Source organism: Danio aesculapii, chromosome 13, assembly GCF_903798145.1.
Source record: "Danio aesculapii chromosome 13, fDanAes4.1, whole genome shotgun sequence".
Taxonomy (NCBI): Eukaryota; Metazoa; Chordata; class Actinopteri; order Cypriniformes; family Danionidae; genus Danio; species Danio aesculapii.
In genome coordinates this window covers 50,919,280-50,942,022 of record NC_079447.1, presented here as the reverse complement: position 1 = coordinate 50,942,022, position 22,743 = coordinate 50,919,280, and the positions used below count along the sequence as shown (strand labels likewise).

The 22,743-nt window shown below is 37.6% G+C and overlaps 1 protein-coding gene across 1 annotated transcript in view; it reads left to right on the top strand.

Moving 5' to 3' along the window:
* The window catches only part of wdr11 (WD repeat domain 11), a 115,602-nt gene that overhangs the window by 25,992 nt on the left and 66,867 nt on the right, over positions 1-22,743 (top strand). The window contains exons 6-10 of the mRNA XM_056470448.1: positions 6,392-6,557; positions 10,755-10,857; positions 11,638-11,842; positions 15,868-15,968; positions 20,358-20,537. Of these exons, the coding sequence (XP_056326423.1) occupies positions 6,392-6,557; positions 10,755-10,857; positions 11,638-11,842; positions 15,868-15,968; positions 20,358-20,537 (755 nt within the window). The remainder of the gene's footprint in view (positions 1-6,391; positions 6,558-10,754; positions 10,858-11,637; positions 11,843-15,867; positions 15,969-20,357; positions 20,538-22,743) is intronic.

Sequence of the window (22,743 nt, the reverse complement as noted above, 5' to 3'; positions counted from 1 at the left end):
AGTGCACGAATTAGACTCTGGAAAACTATACACTAGGTTTTAGAGACACTTGCATCATGTCCAAGAAACCCAGCATCGCCTCAGGCTTATTTCTTTAATAATCCATCATACACTTTCTTAAACGCTATCACCAAGAAAAGCGTCATAATGTGTTGAAACGGCTTTAATTATTTATAACAAGCTACAGTCTCAAAGAATTCTAAATGCCTCTACTGATAGGTGGTGCCTGTGTATTTTTAGCTGTCGTTTAATCAGTTCACTTTGCCCACTCCGTTCCCACCAATTTTGTAAACAAGGATGATCGCTGTGGCAGCTTTGACTTTAGGTTTTAATGATGCCGTCGCTGTGGGAAGTGTGTATGCTGTTTATTTTCTCTCGTTATGAAATGAAGCCTCATGCCTGTCCTCTGTTTGTAAGCTGAAGGCCACGCGAGCTCGAGGGCTCCATTCGGGCACACTTTCTTCTGTAGTGTGAAATTGAAAGACAAATTGGTTGCAGAAGTGTGTGTGTTTGTGTGTAACCAAAAGTGTTCTGAATGTGCACGCAGGAGAGTCTCGTTATGGAGGACCAGAGTTTCTAATAAGCTCTGAATTTCAGTCTGTAGGAGCAGATCTGAGTCCCACGCTCCCTGCCGTCTCTGACTTTCTGCTCTTTCACAAAATAATCCTTTAATCATGACTTTTTCTGTGCCGCACCTCCCTTGTTCTGCCATTTTAAAGCCAGATCGTTTGAAAATGGCCATATAAATAAGTCGGCCGCTGCAATATTTGGTGTCTAGGACTGCACATGAACTAATGTTGTAAATCAAATGTGATAAATATTTGAGATTTACTGTATACAATTGTATTGTATTAAAGGTGCCGTAGAATGCACTCATACAATATCTTAAAGTTGTTCTCTGATATCTAAATATGGCTTAAGTAAGTGGAGAAATTCTCTAGAAATGGTTTTACATGTCCATTTACAACTGTATAGTATAGTATAATATAGTATAGTATGGTGTACACTACCTGACAAAAGTCGTCGCCTATCCAAGTTTTAGGAAGAACAAATAATAACTTGATTTCTAGTTGATCATTTGGTATCAGAAGTGGCTTATATGAAAGGCAAAGGCCTCTAGATTACGCTTATTTTACCAAAATAAGTGTAATTTTACATTTCTATTATCCATCATTCATGAATTTTGAAAGCAACTGGATCTCAGCATGTGTAATTTATACACGCTTTTGTTTATGTTTCATCTACGCTTCCCCCAGAGACAACATTAGCGTGGATATTTTGGAGAAATGGGCCAAGTGAGGGTTGTTTTGAGCTAGCTTTCAGTGGGAGAGCTTATCATATTTATATTCATAATAATAATAAACTTTTGGCTTGATCAACTTTTTAAAACCAAAATATAAGACATGGTATTTAATTTGACCTTTATACAATTACAATGTATACACATATTTATACATATTCATTCATTCATTTTCTTTTCGGCTTAGTCCCTTTATTAATTCAATTCAATTCAGTTCACCTTTATTTGTGTAGCGCTTATACAATGTAGATTGTGTCTAAGCAGCTTCACATAAAGATCATAGTAAATAGGAACAGTGTAGTTCAGTTTGTAGTGTTTAAGTTCAGTTCAGTTGAGCTCAGTTCAGTGTGGTTTAATAATCACTACTGAGAGTCCAAACACTGAAGAGCAAATCCAACGATGCGCAGCTCTACAGATCCTGAATCATGCAAGCCAGTGGCGACAGCGGAGAGGGAAAAAAAACTTCACTAAAGGCGGAAGTGAAGAGAAAAAACCTTGAGAGAAACCAGGCTCAGTTGGGCACGACCATTTTAATTTCTCCACCGGCCAAACGTCTTGTGCAGAGCTGCAGTCTTAGTGGTGGAGGCTGGAAGCTGGCCTCAGCGAAGACTCGTCTGTCTCTGGAGCGTCACAGGAATCAGTCTCATGTTCTCCACTCTTCCATGACCATCACAGTAGCTGCTCAGGATACGGCCCGGTCCAGGATATGGAAACCTTGGGATCATCTCGTCGTTGGTCTTGGATCGAATTAGTGACTCTGCATAGTCTGAGGGCCTCGGGAAGAGTATCCCCAGGTGGAAATGGAGAATAAAGAAAATAATTAGCGTAGCTGCTGTTCACAGTGTATATCAACAAGATGCATAACCTGTGTGGAAGCCCCCTAAGTGGTGCACTAAGTGTACGCTTTACTGAACAGATAGGTCTTTAATCTAGTTTTGAATTGGGAGAGTGTGTCGGAGCCTCGGACGTTTTCAGGAAGGCTATTCCAGAGTTTAGGAGCTATAAATGAGAAGGCTCGACCTCCTTTACTCGACTTTGCTATTCTAGGTACTACCAGAAGCCCTGAGTTTTGAGACCTTAAAGAGCGAGTTGGATTGTAGCGAGACAGAAGATTGGTTAGATAAACAGGAGCTAGATTATTTAAAGCTTTATATGTAAGAAGCAATATTTTAAATTCAATACGAAACTTAACAGGCAGCCAGTGTAAGGAGGATAAAATTGGGGTGATGTGATCAAATTTTCTAGACCTGGTAAGAACTCTGGCAGCTGCATTTTGTACCAATTAAATGAAGATAGGAGCCGTTTTGGTCGCACTTTACATTACATTAAGATGCCTACTGATTAAAAAAAATAAATAAAAAGGCCTAGATTAAAAGAAGAGAGCCAAATAAGAGCTTTTTTGTCATAAACTAAAGCAACTTGTCAAACAGAATAAGAAAATAAACCCTGTGAACAGATTACAGGAATGGAGAAGTTATTATGACAGCTGTTTTTTTTTTCCAGGTGTTTTTGCCGTGTGCAGTGTAAATGCAGGCATCGTATACCAGGGACTCCTAAAAGATTATTTAATCTGGTCGTAAAAAATGAATCCAGTCAGAATTGACCATCAACATATGCATTGTAAATTCAGCCATAGTTCAACATTTACTAATGCATTATAAAAATCCAAATTAATTAACATTAGTTAATGAACCGTGTGTTAACATGAGCTAACAATGAACAACGTTATTTCCATTACCTGACATTAACAAAGAAGAATAAATACTGTAATAAATGTGTTGCTCATTGTAGTAAGTACATTAACTAATACATCCTAATTGTGACGTGTTACCGCCTTTTCAGTAACAACCTGAAGAAGCTGAGTGACGCTATCGGCTGTAATTCTGTTTCATTCGCACAATAACCACACTGTGTTTCTCATCTTCAGGGCTTCATGCTACTCTAACTTGCCAAGTCCAAACTAGCAGAGATGCAAGTCTAAACCTGACGTGCTCGGTTTTGAGAAACACCTTCTGTCATCGGCTCTGTGGGTTTTCTGACCAGTCCTCCGAGCCATATTCTTTGAGTTGTGAGACGTTTGAGGGCTCTCTTACATGTGCTGAATCTCAATAGGTTTCAGATCTGGGCTTTTTCTTTTTTTCATAACCATTCATTTCTCTTCTTTTTTTTTTTACTGTGTTTGATTCACTAGGCATGGGCTGTTATAAGATTCTGATGGTATAATAACCTTGCATAAAATATCACAGTTTCACAATATAGTGATTACTGCTCTAAAACTTGTTCTTTTTAACTGTCTGGGTAAAAAAACAACCTTTTTCTTCCCCCATTGAACACAAAATAATTTATTTTAAGAAGCCTCTATAATATTTTGTACCAGTAAACATGTCAGGGAAAATAATTCAAATAAATGATTGCCTTCTGCTGTCTTCATTAGTTTCAACAACAGTGATTTCTTTACAGCCTGAAAAGGCATTTTTGGAGATCTTTCTGTTCTTTGGATATACACTACCTGACAAAAGTCTTGTCACCTATCGAAGTTTTAGGAGCAACAAATACTAACCTGACTTCTAGTAGATCATTTGGTATCAGAAGTGGCTTATATGAAAGGCAAAGGCCTCTAGATTACGCTTATTTTACCACAGTAAAATATGAGCATGCCTTGATTTTGAATTGTCTAATTAGGGCAGTAAGGTCTGACTTTGCTTAGACAAAAATCTGAACCTTCAGTAATGTCCAGTATAGAATATGTGGTCATGCTGCAGTGGAAACAGAATTTATATTGTGTCTGACTCCATCATGAGCTTGGAGGACTGCATCCATACATCTCTGCAATGACTCAAATCACTGATTAATAAAGTCAGCTGGAATGGCAAAGAAAGCCTTCTTGCAGGACTTCCAGAGTTAATCAAGATTCTTTAGATTCATCTTCAATGCCTCCTCCTTCATCTTACCCCAAATAGCTCAATAATATTCATGTTTGGTGACTGGGCTGGCCAATCCTGGAGCACCTTGACCTTCTTTGCTTTCAGGAGCTTTGATGTAGTATGAGAAGGAGCGCTATCCTGCTGGAGAATTTGCCCTCTCCTGTGGTTTGTAATGTAATGGGCAGCATAAATGTCTTGATTCCTCAGGCTGTTGATGTTGCCATCCACTCTGCAGATCTCTCGCACGTCCCCATACTGAATGTAACCCCAAACCATGATTTCTCCTTCACCAAACTTGACTGATTTCAATGAGAATCTTGGCTCCATGTGGGTTCCAGTAGGTCTTCTGCAGTATTTGTGATGATTGGGATGCAGATCAACAGATGATTCAGTGGGGAAAAAAATCGACATTCTTCCACAAATGATCAACAAGAAGTCAAGTTATTATTTGCTGTTCTTACAATGGGCATTGACGACAAGACTTTTGTCAGGTGTATAGTAAACCACTGCACCGTTCAGCTCTAAAGCATGCTGGATGTTGGTTTATAAGCGATTGTGTTTTACAGATGTTTGCTGAATTGTGGGCTGAGCAGTAGCTCTTGATGTGGAGATGCTGTTGCACTAAAACGAAGTAAAATAGTTGTAATAAAACATGTAAAAATGTACCTATGCCATAGGAACGTTGTAAATAAAAAAATGAAGCAGTTAAAATTTAAACTTTTCTAAACCGTGGGAAACCTTGGAACTGGTTATCATTCCATGCCTATGATTCAGCAGAAATATCATATTCTGAGAAGTACTTCATGGTGTTTGTGTTGTATTTAATGGCTTTAATCAATCTACGAGTGAGTAATAATTTTTATTGGGTTTATTTAAACTCATTGGGACTGTAGCCTTTAATAATTAGTTTTTATAAATATCGTAGTAATCTCGAGGATTAGCGATGGGTGGTTATTCTATTCACAAGCCATGGACTTTCAGAAGATCTACAGTTTAACTACATGATTTTTTTGTGTCTTCATGTAGGATTTATGACATTTCAACTGACTGTCATAAACGTGTGAACAGTTCTGAAATCTACCATTACATCTACGTAGATATGGAAAATGACACAGAATAAGTTAAATGTGCCTGTAACTTATTCAAGTTACATGACTGGAAGATGAGGCCTATGTTATCAAACAGAAGCCATTGAATGGATTTAGGAAGGCTTTAAATTTATATTTTGTGAGAGTTTTTAAATAACTCTCAAAGGGGGAACTGTGGGAATATAAATTTATATAATCTAGTTTCAAATGAACAATAATCTACATATAGCTGAAAAGTTATATTCTTTGGTTTTCGATTACATAATTTCATTAACAGCCCAGCCATGAGGGACATTTACCTTTATCTTTCTGACTACAGGCTAAGCCAGAGTACTGCAAATGCTAACGACTGCCTTTGTCTTTGGGTCATGCTTTCATGCTACAGAAACCATTTTGTTGATTAACTTGTGTGGTCAGTAGCTGGGCCAGTTTCTACACCTATATGCCAATTTACCCCGCTGACTCTGAAACTGAATTTGCATGCTTTGTTTAGCCATCTCTCCTCCTCCTAAGACAATATAGACAGGACATCTTTGTCTTAATTCAGACTTGTGATAAAACTCGCAGACTGCAGACCTCTAATAGGCTCTGCAGACACATGGACTTCTTGAAGACGCTGTATGACTGCAGATTAACCAACACGTCTCAATAAAAAAATTCTGCTTGTTTTGAGTCTCCTGGATTGGGTTCTCTTCTATATTCACAGTTGGCAATGTTCCTACTCATTTTTTCAGCCAGTGGTGTTGGGGAAAAAAGTCAAGTATTTAATGTTGTGCAAAGATTAGTCACATCCAAAATAAAAGTTTGTTTTTACATAATATAGGTATGTGTACATACAGTATACACTGTTAACAATTTCCTGTAGAATCTATAATAGCAAACTAGCAGCAGTTTGCCAGTAACTTGTTTTTTTCCTATATTATGTTGCCGTAGTTGTTTTCCAATGCAAGAACAATTACAACAGAACACCTAAATATAGATAAAGATGCCTATTGATGTGACTTAAAAATGTAAAGAGCTGAAGATTGAACGTTGAAGATGACAAAGATGTTGTAAATGTGATCTGTGTTTGTGTGCAGGGCTGAAGCAGTGACTCTTAATGACTGTCTCCAGCTCTCATATCTGCCGTCTAAGAGGAACCACATGCTTCTGTTGTACCCGAGAGAGATCCTCATCCTGGACCTGGAGCTCAGCCAGACTGTTGGTGTGGTGGCCATCGAGCGCTCCGGCGTGCCCTTCATACAGGTGTGTTGGGAGGGAATGTGAACACGTACAGCTGAAGTGTTTCCACAAACTACAAACGCATCAGGAAGATTCCCAAATAAACACGATAAGTTAACAAAATATACAAATAAACAAACTTTATGCCTCTTCGGGGTAGTGCTGACTAAATTTATAATCTGTATATCCTGCATTTAGCCTTCTGACATTTAGCCTAAAGAGCTTTTGCATAAACAAACTGATGCGGCTGGCTTTGCTGTGTCTCCCCCTTTTAAAATAAAATCCCACATACATGGTAAGTTTAATAAAAACTTAAAAATAAGGGAGGAAAATGATCATTGTTATAATCTCAAAACACAGCCTGGGCCATGCAAATGAATGATATACATGAGAACGAAGAGACAATGGTGTTTGAGGCTCATGGTATGGCCATTTCCTATTGGGTTGGAATAATTTAGACTTTTTGTATTAGATGATGATGATGATGATGATGATGATGAAAAGCCTTTAGTGGTCACATACACTTTTACATGTAGCGAAATTGGACCCCCCTGACCATACACAAACATCAAACATTTCAGGGGAAGACAGGTCAGACGAGAGGTAGCTTTTAGAAAGAGGAAAATAAGATGCATTAGGGAACTAGGGAAATGAATGTTGCGCATGTTCCCATAAAAAGAAAAAAAATTTAGTCAGCTAAGACACGGTGCTTAAATGTGTGTTAAAATTTGCATTAAACGCAATACTCAGCAGTCTACATGTTTTTGCTACCTCAAATTACAAACACATCCGGCAAATTTCTAAATAAACACAATAAATTAGCAAAATATACAAATAAACTAGCCTGATCTCACGAGGACATGTAACTATTTTACGTTTTGTCAGTTCAGTTGTATGAATATGTACGATTTTAAAAAGGAGGCATGGCACCCAACCCCGCCCCTAAACCCAACCGTCAATGGGGGATGAGGAAATCGTACTAAATTGTTTGAATGAGATAATTCAAATTCATACAAATTAGCTGCTAAATCAAAAAGTTACGAATTGCCGTGAGATCGTGTTGAAATAAACGCACCTCATGCCTCTTTAGAATGGTGCTGACTAAATTTATAATCTGTATATCCTGCATTTTGCGTTCTTACAAGCTCTAAAGTGTTGTTGCTTAGTAACGCATAAAACACTGGCTGTGCTGTGTCTCCCATTTTCAAAATAAAAGTCCCACATACATAGTAAGCTTAATAAAAACTTAAAAATAAGAGAGGAAAATGATCATTATCATAATCTCGAAACACAGCCTGGGGCATGCATATTAATGATATACACGAGAACGAGGAAACAATGGTGTTTGAGGCTCACGGTATGGCCATTTCCATGTACTGAACTCTTAATATTCGTCAATGCCTAGGTATAGCCTTATTTTTTTATAGGACACCTTTAAATTTAGTTCTCCAGTTAGAAGCTCCACCTGTGTGTCATTCAGAGCATTCATATCAACAATTTCCAGTACAGACCTCCACTGTTTGGTACTTTTATGACCAAATGACGATCCTTTCCTGGAGCATGGTGTGAATTTATTTATTTATTTATTTTCTTTCAGGCTACATCCTTGCAAGGCTTTTCTAAATTTTATGTGGCAAACTTCATTAAAGCCTCAGCATGCCTGCTTTTCAATAATGGAGTCTTCTGGGGAGGAAAATTCATAGCGGTGCAGTGCATCGACTATTGTTTTTTTCTGCAACAACTGTAGCTGCTGCTTCCAGGACTTTCTGGATTACTCTGTCTTTTTTTTGGCTCTTGGGCTTTTCGTCTGAATTGATTCTCTGATTATAAACGTTGGGCTTCTTTACTTGCAGATAATCGCTACAGTAGTACTTAAAAAAAGTATCTGTGTCACATGAGGGATACATGAAATGCACATGTGGTTTTGAAACATCAAACAACAAATGATTTAGTCATGTTTTTTTTTTTTTAAAGATTTTTTAAAACTAGGAAATCTTCATGAATCTGGCCCCTGTTTTTAATAACTGACTACAAACATACTATATATAACAATAGCTATATATATATATATTTAATTAATAAATTTATCATATAATTAATTAATAAATTTATCCATCTCTTTCCTACTTTTGGAATATCGCATTAGGGCAATGATTAATGGAAATTAAAGTCATGTCATTTTGTTTGAACAGATCATGTGATGATTAAAATGTGTGCGATGGACGGCATCAATGGACAAACTAGTGGAGTGAGCACATTATAAAATACCTAAAATGTTGTTTAGCTCGTTCTAAAATCCCTCAGCCAAATTCCATCATCACAGTGGTTCAGTATTATTATTCAGACCCCCTAGTTTTTCACAATTTATTTTGTGATTTTTTTTTTTTTTTTTTTTTTTTTTTTTTTTGTTTTTTTTGTTTTTGCGATTTAAAAAAAAAAAATAAAAAATTAAAGTTTTTGTGGCGGTAATTCCCAGAAATTTGCAGACTATATATATATATATATATATATATATATATATATATATATATATATATATATATATATATATATACACAATGATCCAGTTATATGTGTTTTTGAGCATCTTTGTGCAATAGATGAGACCACTGACTTCAGATCTGTGTTTCTGTGAATTAAAATGTGTTTAAAGCTTACAGATCTTCTCTCAATCAGAGTTCTGGGAAACATGCTCTCTCTCTCTCACACACACACACACACACACACACACACACACACACACACACAGGCACATTAAGTGTTATAAAGCACTTGTCAGGAAGGCAATTTGCATGACTGATGGCGCAGCTGCAGGCCCTCATACTCTGAATCTAGGCTGACCGTGGGAGCCTGGCATAAGCCAATAACACACACACACACACACACACACTCACACACACACTCAAAAAGCTCACACATTTGCCCTAGTTCATCTGTTATCAGATCCCAAATTCTCTCCCCCCCAAAAAACACTTTATTTATAATATTGAGTGTACACACAGACAGTTAAACAGTTCTCTCAAAAATTAATGAGTTATACATATACATTGTGTTTTCCAAAAACATTATTATTATTATTATTATCATTATTATTATTATTATTTCTTAATATTGTTATCATTATTTATTATTATTGTTATTATTATTATTTCTTAATATTGTTATTATTGTTATTATTATTATTATTATAATATTATTATTATTTCTTAATATTGTTATCATTATTTATTATTATTGTTATTATTATTATTTCTTAATATTGTTATTATTATTATTATTATTATTATTATTTCTTAATATTATTATTATTATTATGATATTATTTCTTAATTTTGTTATCATTATTTAATATTATTGTTGTTATTATTATTTCTTATTCTTATTATTATTATTATTATTATTATTATTATTATTTCTTAATATTATTATTATTATTATTATTATTTCTTAATATTATTATTATTATTATTATTATTATTTCTTAATATTGTTATTATTATTATTATTTCTTAATATTGTTGTTATTATTATTATTATTATTATTATTATTATTATTATTATTATTTCTTGATATTCTTCTTATTATTATTATTATTATTTCTCAATATTGTTATAATTATTATAATTATTATTATTATTTCTTATTATTTCTTCTTCTTATTATTATTATTATTTATTAATATTATTATTATTTCTTAATATTGTTATTACTATTATTATTAATGTTATTAATTTTCTTATTTTATTATTTACTTCCGTGGACCAAATCAAGCCCCAAGTTTCAGAAGTCTTTTATACATACAACACAACTGAAAAAATAATAATAATATAGATAGAAATGTAGAGAGAGATATCATGCCAACTTTGAGTGTTAAATTCTATGAAGACGATTCAAGTTTAGTTGAACTTTTTTTTAAAAAATGAATGGGACTAACAATAGAAATAACATGTAATAGTTGAATTTATTTACTAAATTTAATAAATATCAGTAAATTAAAGTGCAGTTATTTAAGATGTTATGTTTTATATGTATTACGCATCCTCTCTTTTAATATTTTTTTCAAAGATATTTGAGTAATTTATATGATGTTGAATTTTTGACTCTGGAAACATTGAAAACTTTGTGTGTTTTTGTCTGTGTGCGTGCGTGCGTACGTGCGTGCGTGCGTGCGTGCGTGCGTGTGTGCGTGTGTGTGTGTGTGTGTGTGTGTGTGTGTGTAGGTGATCCCCTGTGCTCAGAGAGATGCGCTCTACTGCCTCCATGAGAACGGTTGCATCACATTGCGTGTGTGTCGCTCCACAACACCTTCACCAAATGAAACAGGCAAGTCATACTTTCCTTTAAATATGTTGCTTCCTGGCTTAATAAAAGGACAGACTCTCCAAAAGGTGACTTACACTCTTTATTTGAATACTTCTCACTGATAAGGTCACAGTTGAACACTGTAAAGCACAGCATATGAGCAGAACTCAGTGAGAATCAGCTGTAAGAACTCATAGAAAGAAAAAACAAAAGACCATCTACAGTTTAAGGCTAAATTATGCGTATTTTTTCCCAAATATTTCTCAAGTGATTTTTAACAGAACAATACAAATTTTACAGTATTTCCCATAATATTTTTGTCTTCCTGGTGAAAGTCTTCGCTCTTTTAGGGTGCTTTCACACTAGCACTTTTAGTCCACACTCAGGTTCGATTGATGTAAGAGTACTGTACATTTAGCTAGTGTGAACGTGTCTTCTGAACTCGGATGCACACCTGTGAACTGTACCCGAGTCCGCCTGGACTCTGATCCGGTTCACTATTGGTGTAAATGCAATCGTACCAAATAACAGAAGTGAACCGCCAACAGTACAACAATCTATCATTTTTCTAATGCTCATTCATTCATTCGTGCGTGCGTGCGTGCGTGCGTGCATGCGTGCCAGGGCAAACACAGTGATAATGTCTGCTTGTCTCCTCCAAAAACAGCTTCTGCAGACATCGTGTGATGTTCTGATATAATAATATTGATTATATTTTAGTGACAGATAGACACGAGTCTCTTTCAGTAAAAGATTCATAATAGATCCCCTTAAAACCCATGAGCACTTCTGTTTTTCCAGTGACTGATCCAGAGCAGAATTCCCAAGAGTTGGTGTACGATCTCCGTTCCCAGTGCGATGCCATCCGCGTGACTAAGACCGTGCGTCCCTATCGAGTGGTCATCTGTCCTGTCAATGAGAACAAGGCCGTGCTGGTGGTCAGTGATGGAAGGGTGATGCTGTGGGAACTCAAGGCTCATGCCAGTAAATCTTCATCCAACCTGAGGTACAGTTCTTTAAATATATCAAAAAATCCTTTTCCTACTTAGTTTTCGTCTTGTTTCTAGTCGAAAAATCGAAAAATCCATATATCAAGGAGCATTTTCTTGACCAGCAAAAATTCTTCTCTTGTTTTAAGAAGTAATGTCAAATTTAAGGGAAAAATTTGTGCTCTTTTACATGAATTTCCCAAATAATGTATAACAATTTTCAGAGTATTTTCTTTAAAAGTTTCTTTAGTTTGGCAAGAATAAAATCATTTTTTAAACAATTTTAAGGACAATTTCATCTTAAGATTTATTAATTTATTAATTTATTAATTAATTTATTATTAATTAATTAATTAATTAATTTATTTATTTATTTATTTACTTTTCTAATTAACCTGACTTATTATAATATAAACCTAGTTAATATAATAACCAAGTTAAGCCTTTAAATGTCACTTGAAGCTGAATACTAGCAAAGTCCCATTAAGGCAAGTCATTTCACTTAGCGGCCATCTTTGAAACGCCTCTCGGGCAGTATGCTCGGGCATTCTGTTTGAATTGGTAAACATCAAATTCTCCAAAACTACTTGCCAAGCTTACGATTACATTTCATATAACGAATAACCAATCAAATTAAACAACAGCTGTCTCTTTAGTTTCATTTCTAAATGTTCGTATCACACAAAATCTGCAGAAACTCACGTCTGGTCCGAGCCCCTCCCCTGGAGTATCATCATTCTATAGCAATCGCTGATTGGCTCCTATACTAGAAGGCAAACTTTATTCACCATATAGTGATCGCTGATTGGCTCCTGTGCTAGAAGGCGGACTTTATTCACCATATAGTGATCGCTGGTTGGCTCCTGTGCTAGAAGGCGGACTTTATTCACCATATAGTGATCGCTGATTGGCTCCTGTGCTAGAAGGCGGACTTTATTCACTATATAGTGATCGCTGATTGGCTCCTGTACTAGAAGGCGGACTTTATTCACCATATAGTGATCGCTGATTGGCTCCTGTACTAGAAGGCGGGCTTTATTCACCATATAGTGATCGCTGATTGGCTCCTGTGCTAGAAGGCGGACTTTATTCACCATATAGTGATCGCTGATTGGCTCCTGTACTAGAAGGCGGACTTTATTCACCATATAGTGATCGCTGATTGGCTCCTGTGCTAGAAGGCGGACTTTATTCACCATATAGTGATCGCTGATTGGCTCCTGTACTTGAAGGCGGACTTTATTCACCATATAGTGATCGCTGATTGGCTCCTGTGCTAGAAGGCGGACTTTATTCACCATATAGTGATCGCTGATTGGCTCCTGTGCTAGAAGGCGGACTTTATTCACCATATAGCGATTGCTGATTGGCTCCTGTACTAGAAGGTGGACTTTATTCACCATATAGTGATAGCTGATTGGCTCCTGTGCTAGAAGGCGGACTTTATTCACCATATAGTGATCGCTGATTGGCTCCTGTACTTGAAGGCGGACTTTATTCACCATATAGTGATCGCTGATTGGCTCCTGTGCTAGAAGGCGGACTTTATTCACCATATAGTGATCGCTGATTGGCTCCTGTGCTAGAAGGCGGACTTTATTCACCATATAGTGATCGCTGATTGGCTCCTGTACTAAAAGGCGGACTTTATTCACCATATAGTGATCGCTGATTGGCTCCTGTTCTAGAAGGCGGACTTTATTCACAATATAGTGATTCCTGATTGGCTCCTGTACTAGAAGGCGGACTTTATTCACCATATAGTGATAGCTGATTGGCTTCTGTACTAGAAGGCGGACTTTATTCACCATATAGCGATTGCTGATTGGCTCCTGTACTAGAAGGCGGGCTTTATTCACCATATAGTGATCGCTGATTGGCTCCTGTGCTAGAAGGCGGACTTTATTCACCATATAGTGATCGCTGATTGGCTCCTGTGCTAGAAGGCGGACTTTATTCACCATATAGTGATCGCTGATTGGCTCCTGTGCTAGAAGGCGGACTTTATTTACCATATAGTGATCGCTGATTGGCTCCTGTACTAAAAGGCGGACTTTATTCACCATATAGTGATCGCTGATTGGCTCCTGTTCTAGAAGGCGGACTTTATTCACCATATAGTGATCGCTGATTGGCTCCTGTGCTAGAAGGCGGACTTTATTCACCATATAGTGATCGCTGATTGGCTCCTGTGCTAGAAGGCGGACTTTATTCACCATATAGTGATTGCTGATTGGCTCCTGTACTAAAAGGCGGATTTTATTCACCATATAGTGATCGCTGATTGGCTCCTGTTCTAGAGGGCGGACTTTATTCACCATATAGTGATTCCTGATTGGCTCCTGTACTAGAAGGCGGACTTTATTCACCATATAGTGATTGCTGATTGGCTCCTGTACTAGAAGGCGGGGCTTCATTTGCCATATTGACGGTTACACTTTTCCCCATTAAAAAGTATACGAGTTACATGTCTTGTGTATTCAATAGTCTTTGATACTTGTATCTTGAAAAAGCAGTATTAAATATTCGCACCTTCACCTAAACTCAAAAGAATTGAGCGTTCACATCGAAAGCAGCGAGAGCGTCAAAGTAGCCGGAAGTCATTCATTTTCAAAGGGAGCCAGTGGCGATAAGCAGCAAGGAGCTGCACGATGCATCTTCGCCAGAGTGGGCATCAAGGAGAGTTGGAATCAAGTCAGCTTTACGGTAATGAGCTATGACGGGGTTCGGTGGTAAGCAGTAGGAATGTTGAAGTCTGCTTGAGAAGAGTCCAGAGAACACAGTCCTGTTTCGACCACGGTTGTTTGCAAGGGTTTGATTATTTCCATCGCCAGATTTTCAATTGTTTACAATGTTTTCTTACAGGGATATACATTAAAAAAGTTACTGGCGAGTTACTGATGTGCATTAATGTTATATATATTTTGTTCTTTTAAAAAAAGCAGGAATCTTATTCTAACTAAAATGACTTTAGAATATTTCAGACATATGAACACGTATTGGATAAGTGGAGTAAAGCCACAGCACATGCAACAACTTAATCTTCCATTGTTAAATCAAATTGATAAAATATTCGCAACGTTTTCAATATAGAAAGCACTTCTTCAATGCGGGAATGTAACTGATTTGCTAATATGCTGCAACGGCCCCTCTAAAAATGAGATTAACGTAGCGAACTTTGACGCTCTCGCCGGTGGAGCTGCGAAGGCAGCTGATGGCTACTTACAGCAGGATAACACACCATGTCATAAAGCGTGAATCATCTCAGACTGGTTTCTTGAACATGACAATGAGTTCACTGTACTCAAATGGCCTCCACAGTAACCAGATCGGCATCATGGGAGATTGGCACCATGGATGTGCAGCCGACAAATCTACGGCAACTGCGTGATGCTATATGGATGTCAATATGGAGCAAAATCTCTAAGAAATATTTCCAGTACCTTGTTGACTCTTTGCCAGGAAGGGTTAAGGCAGTTCTGAAGGCAAAAGGGGGTCCAACCCGGTACTAGTAAGGTGTACCTAATAAAGTGGCCTTTTTAAAGCATCATTGTGCTTTGAGGTATCTCAGTGGTTCTCCTTCAACTCTACATTTTCTCTTTCAACACAACTTTTACAAGATTTAATTAATTAATGTATTTACTAACATAAACTAATTATGAACAATACTTGTACGGCATTTATTAATCTTAATTTAGCATATACTAATGCATTATTAACATCCAAACCCATACTTGTTAACAAATATATTAAATGCAGCATGTGTTAACTCCTAAATGAACTAATAAACTAACAATAAACAACTGTATTTTCATTAACAAACATGAACAAATACTGTAATACATATATTGTTCATCATTTGTTCATGTTAATAAATGAAAATACAGTTGTTTATTGTATACATATTCAAATACAACCTTATTGTAAAGTGTTGATATGCTTGTTTTTTTTTTTAAATAGTAATAGTTGCACACAGCCAAATTATATCCCAAAAAAGGCATGTTTCATTGGATTCACCCTCAGTATGTGTTCTTTTTCTCAGTTCCGGCTTGCCTCCTCTGTACTCTGCGGTGAATTTCTGCGGGACGCCTTTACGTCAGAATCAGAAATGCATCCCGGATCTTTCTCTGAATTCAATGATTGGTAAGATAGCCGTCCACCCACACACTCTCACACACATCCCATTTCCTCTGTCTCCTGGCTCCTAAAAATAACACATTTAAACCATCTCCAGCTTCAGTCTCCCAGTCGCTGGTTTTGATTTGGAGATATATTTCCAAGACCCTGAAGCTTCAGTCTGTCTTTGTCCTTGAAGACTTTACAGTATCTACGCATCTTATTTTTCTCCCTAGAAGGCCGTCACTGATAACACTCGTAGTCTGTGGGCTGCTTTATCTCCTGCTAGGTCTTTAATCATTGGCATTGAACGGCTTTAAAGAGCTGCTTTCTGTGTGTGGGGCGGAAAGAAAGGCAAAGAAAAGTGTCTGGTGCATATGGAGAGAAGAGTCTTTCTACAAGTAGTTTGTCAATCTTTTTTTTACTTTCTGAAAACATGTGAAATTATACTTATTATACTCAAAAAAATAACTGCGGTTGTTTGTTTAAAGGGTCATGAAACACCAAAACACACTTTTTGAGATGTTGACAGTCATATATATATTTTTAGGAATTATTTAGTGACTCAAATCACACAGTCATCTGGAATGGCAAAGAAAGCTTGCTTGCAGGACTCCCAGAGCTTATCAAGATTAGGATTCATCTTCAACGCCTCCTCCTTCATCTTACCCCAGACATGCTCAATAATGTTCATGTCTGGTGACTGGGCTGGCCAATCCTGGAGCACCTTGACCTTCTTTGCTTTCAAGAATTTTAATGTGGAGGCTGAAGTATGAGAAGGAGCGCTATCCTGCTGGAGAATTCGCCCTCTCCTGTGGTTTGTAATGTAATGGGCAGCACAAATGTCTTGATACCTCAGGCTGTTGATGTTGATCATCCACTCTGCAGATCTCTCGCACGCCCCCATACTGAATGTAACCCCAAACCATGACTTTTCCATCACCAAACTTGACTGAGGTCTATGAGAATCTTGGCTCCGTGTGGGTTCCAGTAGGTCTTCTGCAGTATTTGTGATGATTGGGATGCAGATCAACAGATGATTCAGCAGAAAAATCCACCTTCTGACACTTTTCCAAATGATCAACTAGAAGTCAAGATATTATTTGTTGCTTTTACAACTGGCATTGATGACAAGACTTTTGTCAGGTAGTGTACAATGTAATGAAATGTCCTGTCTTGCAGGCAGGGGCGCTGTTGGCCGCCATGGGCCCTCTGACTACTTGATATTGAAGAGCGGGTGGAGGAGTTGGTATCGCGGCTGATAGTTAAGAGGGGGGGGGGGTGGTTTCGCGGCCCCAGAAATGTATAGGCCCTTAGAATATTCCTAACTCCCCCCAACCCCCCCACCTAAAAGCGGCTCCCCTTAAATATACATAATCATAAATATGAACACAACACTGCATGTAAGAGCTATTTTAAACTTATATATTCTAACATAGTGAACTACTTACTATACATATGCTATAAATAGTTAACTACATAACATAAGACAGATTATACAACTACATTACATAAAACAGAAACAATATTGTGCAATATTTAGGGTATTTAAGGTTAAAAATGTAAGTAGTGCAACATGATTTGTGGTACATTCACAAGTAAACATTGTTTTCCTTATTGATTCCTTGTAAGATGGAGTTTAAGTACAGTGCCTGGTGCATAAGGAGAGAAGAGTGTTTCTAGAGGTGGTTTGTCAAGCCCACTCACCTGTGTAAGGCGCACTCAGAAATGCATAATATTTTTTTTAGAGATATTATGTAATGATTGTCAGAAAGTGTCTAGTGCATATATGAGTGTTTTTATTAGTAGTAGTTGTATTGGTAGTATTAGTGTTAGTAGTAGTATTAATTAGCTTATATTCGCTTATAAAATAAAAGTAATAATTAATAAGTATATTATATATATTTATATAAAGTTTTTTTGCAAGACGTTTATTTTAATGCATTCAGCATTTAGAAAAAAATGTTGGTTTTCAATGCATCATGTTAAGGTATCAATGCATCATCGAGGTAAACAACACCGGATATTTTAAATCAAACACATAAAATGTAGGTCATTTGGTGATGAAATAAAATTTAAAATATAAAATAAATAAAAAAATTAAAGAAGTAAATAATATATATATATATATATATATATATATATATATATATATATATATATATATATATATATATATATATATATATATATATATATATATAAATTAAATTACAATTATGTTCTAATTGTTATGGTCCTTTTGCCTTTAATTATCACCCTTTTGCAGGCTGTATGTAAATGTAAAATCCAGCTGACTGGCTGCAATTAAATCAGATACAGTTAAAATACATTTAAAGTCAGGTGTAGCTTGGCAAACCGTTTTAATCAGAACAAATTACAATGACTTTGTTACAATATCATAATTATCTCTTCCTCTTTTTTGTAGTTTGTTTATACTACAGTATTGTGGAGGCCTGCTTTAATTATGCCACACCAATCCATTCTTCAGACAGCACAGCGTAAATGAATGCTCTTTGTTGACGTTTCCCAGTTTTCCTTTACAAAGAAGCCACAATGAATAAGAGCTCAATATTTCACAGACACTCTATAACCCTGAACGCAACGTAGACTTTGCAGGTTTGCTCAAGAGATTTGATGGCGAACACAAGCCAGGATATAATAGATTCTTGCAATTCTTTTATAAGGGAGATTGAGTCTGAAGAAGTTCATCAGTTCCAGCGAGTACATTTTTGTCAATAATGATTAAACAAATTCGGTATGAAGCGCTATTCGTATATTATAATGTGGTAGCTGAGAGCTTAGAAGGGATGTCAAAAAGCGTAAGGTTATTTCCAATTGAGGCTCGCCAAAATAGGAAGCGACGTGCACATGGTGTTCATGCAGTGTGCATTGAAAGCCCATTGAAAATGATGAATGAAACCACACGCCTCATACTTTTCACATGATCTGGATTTCGTGTCTATGCTCTCTCTTTGGTATTTATGAGAGTTTCAAAGATCTACTCTGTTGTTTTTGTCAGTATCCGTTTGTTAAGTCGTGATGTATGGAGTATTAAGGGTCTAAGCCACTACTTTGATGAATTGAGAAACTATTCATTTAAAGGGCACCTATGGTAAAAAAAATCTACTTTTCAAGCTGTTTGGACAGACATATGTGCATGTATGGTGTATAGACCGTCATATTGGGGTGATATAAACACACCCAGTGCTTTTTTTTTTCAATTTAACAACATAAAAAACGGTGGACCAATTGGAGCGGTTTTCAAACCGACCGCAACTTTACGTAGGAGAGCGGTCCCCCCGCCCACCAATATTGATTGACAGGCGCGTCATCATATCCTCAGTTTGTTGATTCACGTCTGCCATTTCCAGCGTGAGTCGGAGCGATATCACTAAAGGAACACCCTAGCTCTATTTTTAGATGCAAGGCTCATTGGGCTCAACACAAGATCAATATTCTCCACATTATCGCTCTAATCGGAATTATTGGTTGTATCTTTAGGTAGGTTTGCAAACGTGTGTACTTCTCATTGAGTCTACCTTATACTTCAGCCGTTTGCATTTCTCGCGATCACAGAAGCTCCCTGTGATCTTAACTAGCATGCGTTTTAGAACTCTAAACATCGGTTTCTATCAGGGTACACTCAAGTCGACGGCTGGGCGCCACGGACCGCTGCAGAAACCTATGTTCAGAATTCAGAAATGCGTGGCGCGACGATTCAGGACACTTCATGTATCTGCCGCGCTACAGAGAGTGTCTGGTGTGCCGTGTCGCGGCTTCGAGCGGCGCATCCGGTGCCTCAGTCAAAGTTAATTCAGTGTGCGTGGTTATTAGTTTCTGTGTACAAGCTCGGCACTTGAAACTAGCACACAGTTGGCTGTAAAACTGTACAAAGACACAAATGATTTTGTACTCTCTGCTTGGTCTGTGTCAGAGTCGTACATGTACGACTGAATGGTGATCCTCATTCTCCTCCATCTGTCTGTCAGACTGTTGCAAACGCAGAGCGGGTGAGCTCATGGCCCCGCCCCCTTGTTATGTTGGCGGGAAGCCGAAACTAATTTACATGTGAAGCAACACACCCATAAATCAGCGAACTGTGGACACGCCCCCAACATGACACTTTTTAACACAATATAATAAAACAATCTGAATTGTGTTTTAAACTGAACCTAAACTGGCACACTCAGAAGAACCAGAATATTAATATTATTATAATAATATAATAATAATAATATATATATATATTGCGATAGTGATTTTCCAAAGTATTGCATCGCTTTATAAATGTTTATTACCATTTGTTAAGCCTCCCTATACAATTTGATATCCTCTTGGATCCAGAAGCTGCTTCATGTGATGTCAGACTTAACACAAGTGGATGGTGTTGGATCAATGATGTGATGTTTCCAGGTCACAGTCTGATTCCTGGAGTGGACTCTCCGCGACCCCTGGCTGACCAGAAGGAAGTGCATCTGAAGTTCCTGTTGACAGGTCTGCTCTCTGGCCTGCCTTTGCCTCCATTCTCCCTGAGGATGTGCCCTCCGCTCACCACCAAAAACATCAACCACTACCAGCCCTTACTGGCCGTGGGTGAGTGACAAACACACACACACACTGTTCTCTATGGCTGACATTTAAACACACACAATCTTCACTCTCATCACACACAACAGATAAAGACATTTGTAGTCCTGACTGTGGCTTTGTCTTGCGTGCTGCTTGTCTGTGCCATGAATGTCAACCCCTGAATCAGTTTCATTTGGACCTGGAGTATAGTGGAGTTTGTAACAGCATGTCTTAAATACCTTCTGCAGCAGAATACAGTCTGTTTCCATGTTAATCATTTTCATTCTGTGACTGTGATGTGCATAAAGTGTTAGGGGGATAGTATTCTGCTCGGACAACAGTGTAAAACTTGTGACATTTGACAGTCTATGCTAGTTTTTTACGGCGCTCTAAGCTACTTTTTAACAGCAGATGGTGCTCTAGGCTAATTTTAACAGTAGATGGCACTTTAGGCTAGTTTATAACAGCAGATGGCGCTCTAGGCTAGTTTTTACCAGTAGACAGCGCTCTAGGCTAGTTTATAACAACAGATGACACTAGGCTAGTTTTAATAGTAGAAGACGGTCTAGGCTAGTTTTAACAGTAGACTGCTCTCTAGACTAGTTTTAACAGCAGACAGAGCTCTAGGCTAGTTTATAACAGCAGAGGGCGCTCCAGGCTAATTTTAATAGTAGACGACGGTCTAGGCTAGTTTGTAACAGCAGACGGCGCTCTAGGCTATTTTTAACAGCAGGTGGTGCTCTAGGCTAGTGTTTAACAGCAGATGGCACTCTGTGCTAGTTTGTAACAGCAGATGGCGCTCTAGGCTAGCGTTTAACAGCAGGTGGTGCTCTAGGCTAGTGTTTAACAGCAGATGGCACTCTGTGCTAGTTTGTAACAGCAGATGGCGCTCTAGGCTAGCGTTTAACAGCAGGTGGTGCTCTAGGCTAATTTGTAACAGCAGACAGCGCTCTAGGCTAGTTTATAACAGCAGATGACACTCTAGGTTAGTTTTAACAGTAGATGATGCTCTAGGCTAGTTTTTAACAACAGACAACACTCTAGGCTAATTTGTAATAGCAGACACCGCTTTAGGCTAGTGTTTAACAGCAGGTGGCACTCTAGGCAAGTTTTTGACAACAGATGGCACGCTAGGCTATTTTGTAACAGCAGATGGTGCTTTAGGCTAGTTTTAACAGCAGGTGGTGCTCTAGGCTACTTTTAACGACAGACGGCGCTCTAGGCTAGTTTGTAACAGCAGACGGCGCTCTAGGCTAGTGTTTAACAGCAGGTGGTGCTCTAGGATAATTTTTAACAGCAGACTGCGCTCTAGGCTAGTGTTTAACAGCAGGTGGCGCTCTAGGCTAGTTTTTAACAACAGACGGCGCTCTAGGCTAGTTTGTAACAGCAGACGTGCTCTATGCTAGTTTGTAACAGCAAATACCAGCATATAGAGTGCAATCTGCTGTTAAAAACTAGCCCAGAGTGTCGTCTGCTGTTAAACACTAGCTTAGAGCACCATCTGCTGTTAAAAACAAGCCTAACAGACGACACTCTAGGCTAGTTTCCAACAGCAGACAGCGCTCTAGGCTAGTTTGTATCAGCGGTCTGCCTAGAGATTCAACTGCTGTTAAAAAATAGCCTAGAGCACCATCTACTGTTAAAAACTAGCCTAGAGCACCGGTTGGGGTTAAAAACTAGCCTAGAGTGTCGTCTACTGTTAAAACTAGTTTAGAGCACCTTCTGCTGTCAAAAACTAGCCTAGATCCGGCGATCTAGGCTAGTTTGTAACGGCAGATGACACTCTAGGGTAGTTTGTGTCAGCAGAAGGTGCTCTAAACTAGTTTTAACAGCAGACGATGCTCTAGGCTAGTTTTTAACCCCAACCGGTGCAGATGGTGCTCTAGGATAGTTTTAACAGTACATGGCACTCTAGATGTGTTTATAACAGCAGGTGGCGCTCTATATGCTGGTATATAGTTAAAAACACCATATTTTCTTGTGGTAATGTAGTAATTTTTTATCATATGCTTTTTGCATAAAAAAAAACATATTTCAGACTAAACCTAATCCCAGTTAAAACGAATAAAAAATGAATCATTTGAGCATGCATATCACACTCTGCTTGACAGTATAATTTTATAGTTCAGCAATAAATATTCCATTCTCAGACTCAGTGGAGCATGTCGTCTATCAGGATTCACATATTGCAGACATTTAGTTTTTTTCACATAAGTAACACATCCAGTCT